Source organism: Rhinolophus sinicus, chromosome 15, assembly GCF_057876585.1.
Source record: "Rhinolophus sinicus isolate RSI-liver-muscle chromosome 15, RSI-T2T, whole genome shotgun sequence".
Taxonomy (NCBI): domain Eukaryota; kingdom Metazoa; phylum Chordata; class Mammalia; order Chiroptera; family Rhinolophidae; genus Rhinolophus; species Rhinolophus sinicus.
In genome coordinates, this window is record NC_142515.1 from 72,901,443 (window position 1) to 72,915,679 (window position 14,237).

General features: G+C 63.5%; 2 protein-coding genes across 20 annotated transcripts; one reads left to right on the forward strand and one right to left on the reverse strand.

The window, feature by feature from the left end:
• Positions 1 to 559: 559 nt before the first annotated feature.
• ATP5F1D (ATP synthase F1 subunit delta) lies at positions 560 to 2,869 on the reverse strand. Of its 2 annotated transcripts, XM_019744106.2 has the most exons (5): positions 2,606 to 2,869; positions 1,790 to 1,943; positions 1,201 to 1,289; positions 945 to 1,070; positions 560 to 643 (listed from the first exon to the last, which is right to left on the reverse strand). In XM_019744106.2, the coding sequence occupies exons 1-4, from the start codon at positions 2,867 to 2,869 to the stop codon at positions 948 to 950; spliced, it is 630 nt and encodes a 209-aa protein (XP_019599665.2). In that variant the 3' UTR covers positions 560 to 643; positions 945 to 947. The 2 variants fall into 2 exon arrangements, with proteins under 2 accessions (XP_019599665.2, XP_074193532.1); XM_074337431.2 differs by having other exon boundaries at positions 560 to 1,070.
• CBARP (CACN subunit beta associated regulatory protein) lies at positions 2,847 to 14,065 on the forward strand. 18 transcript variants are annotated; one of them, XM_074337404.2, is made up of 13 exons: positions 2,847 to 2,986; positions 4,413 to 4,494; positions 7,275 to 7,388; positions 7,477 to 7,616; positions 7,833 to 7,897; positions 7,993 to 8,042; positions 8,247 to 8,391; positions 8,595 to 8,766; positions 9,001 to 9,138; positions 9,538 to 9,748; positions 10,118 to 10,310; positions 10,935 to 11,114; positions 12,111 to 14,065. In XM_074337404.2, the coding sequence occupies exons 2-13, from the start codon at positions 4,452 to 4,454 to the stop codon at positions 13,162 to 13,164; spliced, it is 2,505 nt and encodes an 834-aa protein (XP_074193505.1). In that variant the 5' UTR covers positions 2,847 to 2,986; positions 4,413 to 4,451; the 3' UTR covers positions 13,165 to 14,065. The 18 variants fall into 18 exon arrangements, with proteins under 18 accessions (XP_074193505.1, XP_074193509.1, XP_074193506.1 ...); XM_074337412.2 differs by lacking the exon at positions 2,847 to 2,986 and adding an exon at positions 4,946 to 5,595 and having other exon boundaries at positions 3,375 to 4,494; XM_074337403.2 differs by lacking the exon at positions 2,847 to 2,986 and adding an exon at positions 3,375 to 3,862.
• The last annotated feature ends 172 nt before the right edge of the window (positions 14,066 to 14,237 follow it).

Genomic DNA, 14,237 nt, shown 5'->3' on the forward strand with positions numbered 1-14,237 from the left:
ATAAAAGGGAGGTGGGGCAGCACTGAAGCTGCTCCCACCCAGGCACCCCACCCCATCTGGGGCAGGCCCAAGAGCCTCGATGCCGTGGAGGTGCCAGCACCACTGGAGTTGGGGCAGTAAGCCAGCCAAGGGCCACCCACAGGCCAGGCCAGCACAGGGTGAGGCCTCCTTGGGAGCAGGCAGGACCCGCCCCTTCCCAGTGTGGCTGGGGCAGGGCCAGGACCTGGGAGCCCACAGAGCAGCTGTCACAGCCTGAAACCTGACAGGTGTTCTGTCCAGCTCTCCAGGCCTGGCCCAGAAGCCACAGCCACCCCTCACCTGCTGTCTCCATGCCTGGCCAATGACCTTTGCCTCTCCCCACCCTCTTGGAGTGAAGGCCAATACCCACCCACCACCCGGCCTAGGCTTGCTGGCTGTATACCCCCATTCCTCAGTTTACTGCAGGCCCCCAAGGACTTCTCGGGCCACAACCTCCAAACCCCCGAGGCCTTACCTCATAGGGAGGACAGCGTCCCAAACCCACCACCCTAGGCAGGAGACAAAAATCAGCGCACACAAGTGGGGTCCCTGGTCTTTAATGAGGTGTGGGCCAGGGGCAGGCTGTGCACAGGAGGTGGCTGGGAGCAGGTCTCTGCTGCAGGGTCTGCAGGAATGGGAGTGGTGGGCAGCAGGTCAGGTAGGTGGGATCTTGGGAGGCAGAAGGTGAGCCCCCGGAAAGACAAAATCCCCAAGGGCAGAGCAGGGTCTCTGAGCCCTGGCCTCAGCTGCCAGGCCTGGACCCAATGGGTGTGCTCTGGGCAGAAGTTGGGACTGTGCTGTCCCCAGCAGCCTCCTTGGCAAGGAAAGCTGCCCCCAGGGGGTTGCCCCACCCCCGTCACATTGGACCCACAGCCCATCCAGCTCTGGGCCTCGGTTTCCTATGGATGCAGGCAAGGGACACGCACCGCCTACTCCAGGGCCTTCACCAGGGCCTCGTTGGCCTCGATTCGGATTTGGATCTCAGCCCTTGCAACCTCGTCCGCCGCCCCCGACAGCTCCGACTGTGCCTTCTCCAAATTTGCTTTAGCCGCCTGCAGTGGGTGGGTGGTGGGTGAGGGCCAAGCAGGGACCCCAGCCTGGCCACCTGCCCCTCCACCCTGAAGCCATGAGCTCTCAGATAGCTCATGTCTGCTCGATGCCTTGGTTTCCCGAGACACTCACCCCCAGGTCCAGCATGTCCAGTGTCACAGCCTCCTCGGCCAGTAACTGCACTGATGAATCAGCATTCACTGTGACTGAGCCGCTGCTCACTGCGGGAGGACGGGGATGAGACCTCCATATCTAGGCTTGAGGAAAACCCTTAGTCCCAAAGCCAGGACAGCAGCCCCACAGGGGCCCTGGGGTCCAGCATGGGGGATTCACACCTGGAGAGGACACGGGGACATAGCCCCTTCCCTTCACCCACCAGCCCACTGGCTGAGCCAGAGTGAGGGGTGAATAGGGCTAGGTTCAAATCCCAGCTGGAGCATTGGAGATGGATGCTGGTGGAAGGAAGGCCTGTGTAGAGCTGGTTTCTTCCTACACAAATGTTCTTCTCCTCAAAGTTGGACCCCCTCCCTGGCAGGTTTTACTTCCGTTCCCAGCAAGTCACCCTCCCCCAACCCACTACATGCCAGTTAACCACAGCCAGTCCTGAGCTACGGGAGGTGCACAGTGCTTCTGGCTGGCTTCTCACTGTGTCCTCAGGACAGACCTGCTAGGATGTGCAGCCCTGCCCAGCCCTGTCCCTCTGCCTTCCCGCTCAACTCACCAAAGTATTTGGAAGTGGTGCCGTCCTCGGCGTGGACAACAACCAGCCCTGGCCGCAGGACCTGCAGGGTGGGCACGTGGGCAGCCAGAATACCAAAGGCTCCCGTCTGCGTGGGGACATCCACCTGCCGGATGTTGGCACCATTGAAGAAGACCTGGAGAAGACACATGGGGAATGGGTCACTGAAGGCCACTCCCATGCAATGCCATTTGGGACTCAGTTTCCCTGCAGTAAAACTGACCAAGGCAGGGCTGAGTGCTGATGGGGGACACAGAAGCAAACGCACTGGGGCCGAAGCTTGGGTTTTAATTCTCAGACAGGGCCTCAGTACCATCATCTATGAGAAGAGAACAAATCCAGCCACCCAAGCCCTTGGACAGGCAGATGCTGTAAGGGCACAAGAACATGCCTGCCCGCGACAGGCACGTAGGAGGCGCTTTTTTCCGAGAGCTGCCTACAGCGAGGGGCATTACCAGCTGGAGAGGTAGGTCCGGCCCTTGGTCGTCGGAATCCAGGTGAAAGGCCTAGGAGTTCCGGAGATTGGGGGCCTCAAGCCCGGACCACACGGGTCTGGAGTATGGAATGGGGGTCGGCGAACTGGGGGCGGGGGAACTAGGATCCCAGGTCCGGAATAGGGGTTGGCGGGCTCAGACTCGGACCACACGGAGGAAGGGCACCGGTCTGGAGTCCAGAATGGGTGTCGGCAACCTGGGGGTCGGCGGGCTCGGATCCCGGATCCGGAATGGGGTTGGAGGACTCGGACAAGGACCACACCGGAAAGGGGCGCGGGTCCGGGGTCCGGAACAGCGTTCGCACCTGCGTGGGTGAGGCGAAGGTAAAGGACATTTGTCCCGGGCCCGCGGCGGGCGCTGGGGCGGCGGCGGCCTCGGCGTAGGCGCGGGCCTGGCGCACGAGGCGACTCAGGCCAGGGCGGCGGAGCAGCGAAGCGGGCAGCATGGCGGCGGCAGGTGACTCCGGCCGAAGGAGGTAGTCGGACTCCGGCCGAAGGAGGGCGGCCTGGAGGACGAAAAGGACGACGCGCGGGGACGTCTGGGAGAAGAATACCAAGCGAGGACGCATGCGCGAACTACGACTCCCGGCGGGCCGCGCGCGACGTTGATGACGACGCACCCCCGGCCGCACAGCATGCTGAAAGTTGTAGTTTCCTGCCGGCCCAGGTTCCACTCCTCTGGCCAGGTATGGGAGGTCGGTCGGTTAGACGATTCTGCTTGGGGGAGGGGCGGGGGGGGCGTTCATTGGATGCCAGGCACTGGAGAGGCATCAGAGAAATGCCAAGATTCGTCTTCTGGGTGGGATGTGGGGCGTTTTACAGACAACGTAATAAATAAGCAAGTCATATAGTATGTTGAGAGATGATAAAAACACACACAAAAATACCAAAGCGGCAGAGTGTGGGGGACGGGATGGGGCAGGCTGTAATCGAGGCAGGTGCAGGCGTCCCAGGCAGAGGGTCTAGCGCAGGCAAACGCCCAGCGGTGTGGGTCTGGCTCAGCTGCAATCCCCGAGAAGGCTACCCGCCCTGAGAGGCTCTCATTCCAGCCCCTCCCGTCCACCGCCCCCAAGCGCTGCTGACGCCAGGGCGCGTGCGTTGGCGGCCCGGGGCTCCGCTGACGTCACCGCGGCCGGCGCAGCCTCGCTGGCGGCGCTGATGTCACCGCCCCGCCCTCGCATTGTTGCACACGGGTCGGGCCTCCGGGCCGGGTCCCCAGGCCGCCACCTTGGACTCTGAGAAAATGCGGAGTCCGGGCCGGACGGGAAGGATCTTGGTTGAGGAGCGGACGGGTGCAGGGCGCAGGGGAGGGTGTCACATATCTGGGCCCGGTTACTGGGCAGGTGGTCCGCGACGCGGTTGCTGTGGGGGCTCCCCAATCCCAGGGGCTACGCGTGCCTTAGCTCCCTTCAGGGTCCAGGCAGCTAGATCCTCCTGTGCCCGCGCCCCTGCCTCTCAGCATCCAGGCTGAAGGCGCCCCCTCCAGGCTAGCCCTGTGAGGGACACTCAGGAGATCAGTCCCGGTGCCCGGGGCATCCTGGTCCTAGGTTGTGTGTGCAGAGGTAAGCCCTACTTATGTGTCTAGGAGTGTGTCCTGTGCGCAGCCCGACCTATCCCAGAGCCCCGCACCCCATATGGCGTCCTCATCTATCCAGTTCCTCACACCCATCCATTGGACTTCTCTCCAATTCCCAGTTTAGGGTGGCTCACGAGTAAAGGGCACCACCTGTTACTCAGCTCCCAAACCTGGGCTTATCCTGGAATTCTCTCGCGGATCCACTGGCCAGGCCTGTCCACCCAGCTTGGCCACTGTGGCCACCATCACTGTCTTGGATGGCCCCAGTCTCCTCCCCAGGCTTCACCAAGGATGCCTTCTCCACACACAGCCAGAGGGACCATGTCATTCCTCTACTGGGAACCACAAGTGGTTTCCCCTGCTCTAGCCAATACCTTGATCTTCTGCCAACACACCTTCCTACCTCAGGGCATTTGCACATGCCATTCCTACTTGCCTAGCGCCAACTTTTCCTGGGTACTTATCCACAGGGCTGCCCCTTGCTCTCCTTTAATGGTGTCACCCTTTCATCCACTGCACAACCTCTTTCCCTCCAGGGTGCAAGCCCTGTGCTATGCCTGGAGACCCAGCTGTGAATGAGCTGCTGCCCTTGGAGCCCACCGTGTAGTGAGGTCAGAGGTGAGCAAGGACACAACACACTGGAGCAAGTAAGGGAGTGGGGCCACAGCGAGAAACAAAATGTGGCACAGGACAGGAGTGTGGGGTGGGGGGTTGCCGTGTTAGCAGAGGAAGTGAAGAGGAGCTGCAAGGAGGCTTTGGCATTTGGGAAGCGTTGGAGGGGGCAAAGGAGGGACTCTTTGTGCTGAGCAGGGAAAGAGCACTCCTGACCAGGCACCTGCAAGTGCAAAGGCCAAGAGGTTGAACTGGGTCTTGGGCATCACTGAACACGGTGGGCTTTCCCTGGAGGGCTGCCACTGTGGGTAGCTGGGATGGGACCAGGAGTAGGCTGGTGGCCTAATCCTCTAGAAAGACAAGCTACGAGTCAGAGAGAGAGAAAGGGGAGCAGCTTTGGGGTTGGCCAAGCATAGGGGTTTATCAGGGTAGTCCTGATGTCACCGGCACTTGGCAGGCCCTGATGGCATTCAGCACAGGTTGTATGCTATTCTTTGCTCGTCTGAACAAGGTAGGGAGCACGCTGAGCCCTGACAGGGCCGCCGACGTACGGGAAGAAAGGGGGTACACGTGCCCGACTCCTTGGGCTGTGCACCCTGGAGAACCCCAGATTGGAGGAAGCGAAGGAAGGGCACTCTATGCACCCCAGGGCCCCGGATTGGGGGTAGTCCTGCATCCCAGGAAGTTCCCGCACCTTGGGACCTCGAGAAGGGTCGGGAAGTCTTGCTGCAGTAGATGGGGGCGGAGATTAGCCGCCTCGGGAGAGGGCGGCTCCCCATGGGGAGGGGGCGCCCTGGAGCGCAGGCTCCGCCCCCCGCCCCCGCCGGAAGAGAAGGGGAGGCCTTGGCCAGCGCGGACCCAGCCAGACGCGGCGACGAGCGCGGCGGGGGCGGACGGCCGGGGACCCGGCGGCATCCAGCGGGTGGGAGCGGGCACGCCGCCAACGCGGTCACGTGTGCTGCCCCTCCTCACGCGCCTGCCTCCCCCGCGCGCCGGGCTCTCCATTCATAAATTCTCCCGCTCCGCGGCCACCCGGCGCCGGAGCCAGCCCGGACCGCCGCGCATCCGCCCTCCCGCCGCCCATGGGCCGCGCGTCCCGGCGCTGAGGTAGGCGCGGCGGGCCCGGGGCCGAACCGGGGCGGGCGGGGGGCATGCCGGGACCGCGCAGCCCAGCATCATGGCTGGCTCCGGGGCCAGCCCTCGCTCGGGACCACCATCCCTTCCCGGCAAGGCCCGAGGGAGGGAGCAGAAGAGTTGGGGCGGCGTGGGAGCCAACCTGCGGGGCTCTGCACCCCTCCTTCGGTAGTCCGAAGAGGGACCCCCGCCTCCTGCCTCAGCCCGAGATTAAGATATGCCTGGAGCCTGGCTCTCTGCCTCTTCTCGCTCTCCAGCCCGCCCCCAGGACCGGATGGGGGGCGCGGGATTGGGTGCGGTGGGGAACGAGCTCGGGAAGTCCAGGCCTGTCTGGACCTCTGGGGCTGGCCCGTGGGGAACTGCCGCCCTCGGCTCCCGTCCCCGCCTACCCGCGAGAGCCCACCTCTCTTCCCTCTCCGCCTTCTGCCATCTTTCCTGATCTCCTGTCATGTCCAAGCGACTCTGCCCCCCCCCACCCCCAGCCTGAACTCATTTCCCGACCTACATGTATGCGCCCTCCCCGCGAGGATACCGGCGAGTCGCGACCAGCTTCTGACCCCGAGCGCTGAGGACACCTGGCTTTCGCCAGCACCCTCCCCTTATCTGGACCTTAGTTTCCCCCGCTATCGCGTGGGGTCAAAGCCCGAAAGAATTGGGGATGCTGGAGCCTGTGCACAGGCTTTCCCTTTCCTCTGGGGCAAAACCGGGCGCGAGCCGACTCAGGGCGACTCGTCATCCCGGCCCCAAACTGCTCCCAGAGGTTCCAGAGTGCGCCCCCGTCCTTCCCGCCGGGAGGATGGTCAGGTGCAATGCCCAGACAGTCCCTTACCCGAGTGCCGGGCCCCTCCCCGGCCTCAGTTTCCCCCCAGTGTAAGGCAGGCGTGAAGGCAGGCCAGCCCGAGCTGGAAGAAGCTGCTGCAGGAGGCGCCCGGCCCCGGGCTGGGCACCGGCGCGCGGGGAGGAGCGCAGCCGCCATCTTGCCGCCCAGGGCCCGTTCGAGCCGCCCCTGCAGGAGGCCTCCCTCCCCTCTCCGCCTCTCCCTTCCCTAGTGCTCCGTGGCAACCCTCCCCCCCACCTCCAGCTCAGCTTGCTCACTCAGTCGCCATGGGAACAAGATTCTTCAGGGCTGGGAACAGATGCGCCTTCTTTGGCCTTTTCAATCCCGCTAGCGTTTAGTGGAGGGTGGGCTTTACCTCCAAGACCCTGGTGTCCCAGTGTTCAGCCCCTCCGCCCTGTACCTGGGGTGGAGAGCCCCATCTACTCCGTCCCTGCTAGTATGGAGCCAGTCTCCTGGGGCTGGGGCAACACCTCCCTCTCCACTGATTGGGCCCACAAGGCCCTGCGGTCTCCCAGACATGAGCTGACAGCCTCAGTTTCCCCATTACTCTCAGGGGTGCTTCTCCTTTCCTGGGCAGGGCGCCTAGCCCAGCGCTACCTTGCTGGGCCGGCCCCACCGGCTGGGGAGGCTGATGATATGCACACGGCTCCATCTAAAAGATGGGAAGATGGAGGTCCCCTCTGGGCGCTGATCTGAGAGGGTGGGGGCTGTTTTTGTGAGTCACTGCTCCTGGGGGCTCCCTCCGTGACTCCTGGAGATGTGGGAGAGGGCAGGGACTCCGGAGCTGGTGCTGAGCAAGCCCTGCTGCCCCCAGGCCCCTCCTCCTCACCTCAAAATGCAGCCCACGGCCACCATGGCCACTGGTGCCACCACCACCGCCACGATCACCCTGACCACTACATGGGACAACACCACAGACCGCCCAACAGTGAGTGTTGGGGTTGGGGAGGGAGGACCGGTGGGTTGGGGCCACTAGAGTCCACAGCAGGACCTGAACCCTGCTGCCCCCCCTCCAGGCGGAGCCCGACCCCATCTTGGACAACTATGTGTTGGTGGTGGTGGTGATGTCACTCTTCGTGGGGGGCACACTCGTGGTGCTGTCCGGCGTGCTGCTCCTGTGCAGGCGCTGCTGGGAGGTCCACCGGCGCTTCAACAGGTGTGTGTGCCTATTGCCCCGCTGCCTTCCCAAGGGCCCTCACAGTGTTCCTGCAGAGAGCTGGTACACCACGGGGGTGTAGGGGCAGTGGCATTCAGGGCCACAGGTGTATGACGAGGTCCCAGCAGGTGGGCTCCTGTGAGCTTGGGACACCGCCCATGGGCACAAGCCCTGTGGGCCCCTGGCCCATCTTACTCTCTTGCTGTCCCACCCCAGAGATACAGAGGAGGCAGAGAAGACCACCACCACCTACCTGGACAACGGCACCCACCTGGCCCAAGGTGAGGTGCCGCCCAGGCCCCGCCTTCCACCTGGGCCCCACCCCATCCACCCATGGGCCGCCTGACCGGCTGTGTCTGTCTGTCTCCCCCACCAGACTGGGCGCAGCTCGATTCCGACTCATCTCTGTTTCCTTAAAGCCCACGCGTAGGTGCTCACAGGCGCATGCTGAGCGAGTGAGTGTGTGAGCGGATGAGCGAGTGCCCGCCCACATCCTCGTGATCCCTGGCGGTCAGTTGAGGCCCCCCCCCCCCCCCCCCCCGCTCCTTCCCCTGCCGTAGTCCTGCCCACAACCTGCCAGCACCAGGCTCGGCCCACCTGGGGCCCACCCTCTCTTGGTTCTCCTCACAGACCCCGAATTGAGGGGGGAGGACCCGGAGGGCCAGGACGCCGAGACTGAGCGCTTCCTGTCCACCAGCTCCACTGGCCGCAGAGTGTCCTTCAATGAGGCCGCCCTGTTTGAGCAGAGCCGGAAGGCACAGGACAAGGGCCGCCGGTAAGGGGACCCCTGGGAGGTAATCAAGACTGGTGTCACTGGGCGAGGGTGCCAAGTGCCAGCTCTTGCCCTGCTCCCCCAAGACCTGGCAGGGTGGATGATGGGGCCATAGGGTAACTGTGTGGACTGGGGGATCTGGCCTGTGTGGGGTGGGGCCCAGCATTGGGCCTGGCTGCGTGGTGACGGGTGGGCATGATGGGCAGGTACACCCTGACAGAGGGGGACTTCCACCACCTGAAGAATGCCCGCCTCACCCACCTGCACCTGCCACCCCTCAAGATTGTCACAATCCATGAGTGTGACTCAGGCGAGGCCAGTGCAATCACCATGCCCCACCCCATTGCCACCCCCAAGGCCAGCCTTGCCATATTCCAGGTGAGTGTGGAGGGGCTGGCAGCCAGATCAAGGCTGGGTAAGCGGAACCCCCGCCCTCACCCTTACCCAGCAGGTGGCATCTTTCCTGCTCCCCGGGGCCTGACCCTTCAGGACAGGGAGGGCGGCTATCTGGGGTGCACAGAGGGTGGCTGGGCCCAGCACCCCCCCCCACCCACCCATGCTCTTTGACCTGTCACTGCTTCCTCCCCTTCCCTCCCCCGCTCTGTCCCACAGCCCCCGGGGAAGGCCCTCACTGGCCGCTCCGTGGGCCCCAGCTCCGCCCTGCCAGGTGACCCTTACCACCCAGCCGCAGGCCCTGCTGCCTTTGAGATCAGTGCCTCCACATCCAGCGACTCTGGGGAAGGCACCTCGGTAAGGACCCCATGTGTCCCCTGCTCCCTCCTTTTCTCCAGGACAGTTCAGCCCATGCCCTTCCCTGCAAGTCCCTCCTTGCCCCAGCTTGGTCCCCGCAGCACATGGGACCCACTCAGCCATGTTGCACACATGTGTGCTCACACATGTACAGGGTACTTGAGTAGCTGGGTAGGGTGACCGTTTCTGGACACTCACCGTTGGAACCTCCCCTGTCCAGTGCTGGGGAGGGCAGAGCTGGGCAGCACCTGGCTGAGCTCCTGGGAGCCACTTGGGCACGGTCTTGGGGGAGGAGAGAGAGCTCCTCACTCCCCCTTCTGCACTTGGCCTGGGTGACAGGGTGGGGGAACCAATGGGGAAGGGGCTTTCCTGCCTGCGAGCATCCCTCCTCCCTCCTAGCTGGATGCAGGTGCCAGGAGCGCCAAGCCTGGTGGGCTGGGGGCCATGGCGGGGCCCGGGGAGGCGGGCCCAGGCTCCGGGGCAGGCCCAGTCCTTCAGTTCTTCACCCGCCTGAGGCGCCATGCCAGCCTGGATGGGGCCAGCCCTTACTTCAAGGTCAAGAAATGGAAGCTGGAGCCCAACCAACGGGCATCCAGTCTAGACACGAGAGGTGAGCTGTGGCCCCTGGCGGGGAGTGAGTGCCAGGGACCCCGCTCCAGGCAGCCAGAGTGGGAGGCTTGGAACCTAGCAGGGATGGGGGTGTCTCTGCTCCTGAGGGGTTTCCAGTGCCTGCCCCAAGGTCTCAGCTGGTCGAGCAGTGGCCCAGGGCTGTTCACCAAGCTTCTCCTACGAGGCCCCAGACAGGAGTGTTTTTGGCTTTGCAGTTAGACTGTCGGTCTGCAGTGGTGATGGGGAAGCAGCCGCATGTGGCATGGGCACAAGTGTGGCTGTGTACCAATAAAACTTTTATTTACAACAACAGATGGGGGGCCCATTTGGCCACCCCTGAATGAATGACAGCAGCCCTTCAACCCTGCAGACCTCTGGGCATGTGGGGCCCTTTACTCTCAGCCAAAAGCAGGGCCATGCGGGGGACATGGGGAAACGGCTGCTCTGACGGAGGCACCGACAGCTGTAACCAGCCCTGCTCAAGGGAGCTCAGCGCGCAAGGCCAGGTCACACATCTGTCAACTGTCCTGTGGAGGAGGTGGCAGGGCCCAGTGCCAGAAGAGGTGGGGAGAGGGACAAGAAGTATTAGAGAGAGGGGGAAGGTGTGTGGCCCTCTTTAGGGCCTGTTTCTAGCCAGTGCTCAGGATGGAGGGTTGAATACTGACCTAGGTGCTCCTGGCCCAGGAGGAGAGGGCCCTGTCTGCAGCCAAGAGGCAGCTGTGATTCCTGAGGGTGACTATAGTCGTGTAGGTGTGGAAGCACCCAGAACCTGTTTGCTGGGTGACTGTCCTTCGCTCCCCTGATGCCTTCTCACTGAAGACTCTCCTAGACCTCAGTCATAGGAGAGTCCTGGCTCCTGTCCAGGGGCCTACAGGCAGGGGTGGGGATGGCAGGAGGACTTCACCTCTCTTCCCCGCGCCCCCCCCCCCCCGCCCCAGCCTGCCCCTCACTTGCCCACACCTCTCCACTTTAGCAGTCATGCCTGCTACCAGGGGTGCAATGCAAGTCCTTGCCAGCCACACCTGTCTGCCAGGAATGCTCAGGGCACTGCGACCACCTCGGCACAATTCACACCTGCATAACAGTGCACACTCACCTGGCCCAGGCTGGTGCCCGCAGGCCTGGGGGTGGGGTGGGGCCAGGGCTGGGAGGGGCCTGGGCAGGCTGATGTGCCTCTCTCTGCACAGGCTCTCCCAAGCGGCACCACTTCCAGAGGCAGCGGGCAGCCAGCGAGAGCATGGAGCAGGAGGAGGGGGACACCTCCCACGTGGACTTCATCCAGTACATCGCGCGCGCAGGCGCCACCATGGCCTTTCCGCCCCACCGCCCCTTTCTGGCCAGTCCCACAAGCCCGCCCCCCGCTCTCGGCAGGTATTTTTCAGTAGATAGAGGTGCTAGGGGTGGGCCTGTGGGTCCCTGCCCCACGCCGTCCCCCCTAGGTGGCCCAGGGAGCACTCTCCCTGCCCTGCGGACAGGAGGTCGTGTCCCTCAGGTGCCACCACTCCTGGAGGCTGCCTCATTGGGGCCATCTCTCCCGTATGGACCGGAGGAGGGGAGTAGGGGGAAACTGGGTAAGGGGCGAGTGGAGGGTGGGGCCCTGGACAATGGCCCCAGGGTTCCCAGGACTGGACGCCTACTCGGGCAGGGCTGTTGGGCGTCCGTGCCCGCCCGGGTAGTGCCATTTCTCGGTGGAGTACACAGCCTGAGGGAGCCTCTCCCATCTGCCCATGCTCCTGAGGGCTGGACAGCCGCCTCTCAGAAACTGTCGTGACCATTTCTGAGAGCAGGACCCCTCCCCCAGCCCAATGGTAGCTATCTTTAAGCTCTGGGCCCACATCAGTGGGATGGGGAACCCAGGGAGCGGGCAAGGTTCCTACTTTTGGGCACATCCCGGTCTAGCTGGTGACCTCCTTCTGATTGCGTATCACTCTCCTGGTTCCTTGTGAATCCAAGGCACATGCAGTCACCCAGGGGTAGAGAGGCCCAGTTGGATTCTTCCTCGCTAGTGCCTCCCACCCCCGCCATCCCCTCCCACACTAAGATGTTAGGAAGAAGGTAGCTCAGAGGAAAACATCACTCTTTCTGGGTGAGGAGCCAGCCAGTGCCCCTGTACCCATAGGTGCTTAGGTCACTACTGTATGAGACATCCTGGTTGAAAAGCAGGCTACAGGAGAGCTCAGGGCTTCCCCCAAAAGCACCCCCTGCAAAGGAGACAGGTAGCGTTTTTTAAAATGCCCCTTCTGCAGGGCCTGGCCAAGCCCAGAGTGTCCTGATCAGTGCCCATCCTCCCCCACCCAGCAGGGTGGCGGAGGCAGTGATGTGGGCTGTGTGTGGCCTTCTGACCGCTGTGGCCTGGTTTGCAGGCTAGAGGCGGAGGCGGAGGCAGGCCCAGCAGGAGGAGTGAGTCCTGAGTCCCCGCCAGAGAACAGTGGCAGTGGTGGCAGGGGGCCTCGGCAGCAGCAGGAATCAGATGGTGAGCGGGATGCGGGTTCTGAGCAGGCCCAGACCATCTACCGTGACATCTGGAGCCTGCGTGCTTCCCTTGAGCTGCACGCGGCCACTGCCTCAGACCAGAGCAGCAACGACCGTGACTCGGTGCGAAGTGGTGACAGCTCGGGTTCTGGGGGCACAGCGCCGGCTTTCCCGCCTCCCTCCCCACCACCCACACCACGGTCCATGGACAATGAGGCGAGCGGGCCGCGCAAGCTGCTGCAGATGGACAGTGGCTATGCCAGCATCGAAGGGCGTGGCGCAGGCGACGATGGGCCTCCCAGCCTACCTGAGAAGCGCTCCTCCTTCACCAGCGCGGGCCACGTGGCCACCATGGGGGGCAGTTTCGAGGGGGCCCCAGCAGAGGGACCCGCCCGCCCTTGCAGCCCACGGGCTTGGCCCCGCCGTGCCCCTCGCCGAGACTACAGCGTGGATGAGAAGACAGACGCACTCTTTCATGAGTTCCTGCGCCACGACCCACACTTTGACGACACCCCGCCCATCACTGCACGCCATCGCACCCGCGCACACCCACACCCACACGTGCGAAAGCAGTGGCAGCAGCGGGGTCGGCAGCACAGTGATCCCGGGGCACATGCTGCACCCCCCGCCCTTCCTGGGGCTGATCCCCGCCCGATGCGTGCGCCCCTGCGCCGTGGCGACAGTGTTGACTGCCCGTCCGACACCCGCACGGGCGATGAGCTGGCTGCCCCTGCAGGGCCTGCCATCCCTGCCATTGAGGAGGAACCCGGCAGCGGCTGCCCTAACTCAGGCCTGTGCATTGGGCCCCCTGGAGAGATGCTGGACAAGCTGGCAGCCGGCCTGGAGGACAGACTCTTCCTGCCACGCCTAGCCCAGCCTGTCTCTGTGGTCCCCCTGCTGGCAGCCGCTGCTGCACCCACATCCCCAGACCACAGCCCAGCCTAGGCCCCGTGCCCCTCTCCAGTTCCTTCAGCGCACGTGGGGCCTCCACAGCGACATATGTGGGCATGACGTCTAGATGTACCTGCCCCGGGACAGCAGGGCGTCACACCCAAGCCCACTGCCCCAGACACCCCATGCTGCCCCTGGTACATAGGTGCATAGTCCCCTCCGGGTACTTTGCTGGGTTGGCAGGGAATCGGGAGGCTCGAAGACCCTGGGTCGTCTGGAGGGAGCAAGGCTATTCCCATCTTCAGGTCCCCCAGGACGACATTCACTTGCCCTTACCTCAGACAGTGTGGCCTCTGGCTGGTGGCACGTCCTTTGTTAGTGGGAGGCACAGACCAAGGTCTCCACCCTGGAGGGGCACTGTGCGCCAACTGTGTGGGGTGCATGCGCAGGGTGCCCCTCCCAGCGCCATCCTCAAGCTCTCCTGGTCTGCCCCAGCTGGAGTCCATGCTAGGGTGCATGTGCTGAGCCTGCTGGGACAGGACTGCCAAGTGCTGGTGACCAGTGCACCTCCCACAGCCACCAACACTTCCAAAGCCATTTACCTCACTGTGGCGTGTTCTCGGTAGTCCGAGCCCCCTCCAAGCAATAACCACACCCACTGCCGCCGCCTCCACCACCCTCGTCCTGGATGGCTCTTCCCCGTGTCTGCCCACCCTCCGCATGTGAGTGAGCCACCTGCCCCGTGTCCAAAGAATGGCCAGGACTCATCAGTGTTTGAGACTTAAACACAAAACCCAAATGGCCAAGGTTTCAAGTTTCCTAAGCTTTATTTATTGCCAAAAGATGGGCAGCTGTGCCACCCTGCCCCACCCCTCCAAGCTTCGAGTTGTGTACCATCCATCCAGTGATGGAGTTTCTTGTGTTGTTTTCCAGTTGATTATAAGTATTGACTGCACACTCTTGCTTGCTCTGGGTTTTGTCTGGGGACTCAAGTGCACAGAGGCCTTGGGGGAAAGGGCCAGCATCCCACTGTCAGGCCCTGGTCCCTGCACTGTGGAACAGTAGACCCTGGACCTGAGCTGAGGCTTTGGAGAGGCAGGGTCACCACTGGGAGAACAGCAAAGGCC

Bases quoted from the DNA above. Each gene is read 5' to 3' on its own strand.
- ATP5F1D (XM_019744106.2), bottom strand. From the start codon at position 2,869: ATGCGTCCTCGCTTGGTATTCTTCTCCCAGACGTCCCCGCGCGTCGTC. The intron at 1,290-1,789 runs GTGAGTTGAGCG...GTCCTCCCGCAG, and splicing joins CACCACTTCCAAATACTTTG to TGAGCAGCGGCTCAGTCACA. The intron at 1,071-1,200 runs GTGAGTGTCTCG...CACCCACTGCAG, and splicing joins TGGACATGCTGGACCTGGGG to GCGGCTAAAGCAAATTTGGA.
- CBARP (XM_074337404.2), top strand. From the start codon at position 4,452: ATGAGCTGCTGCCCTTGGAGCCCACCGTGTAGTGAGGTCAGAG. The intron at 9,749-10,117 runs GTGAGCTGTGGC...TCAACCCTGCAG, and splicing joins ATCCAGTCTAGACACGAGAG to ACCTCTGGGCATGTGGGGCC. The intron at 10,311-10,934 runs GTGGGGAGAGGG...CTCTCTGCACAG, and splicing joins AGGGCCCAGTGCCAGAAGAG to GCTCTCCCAAGCGGCACCAC.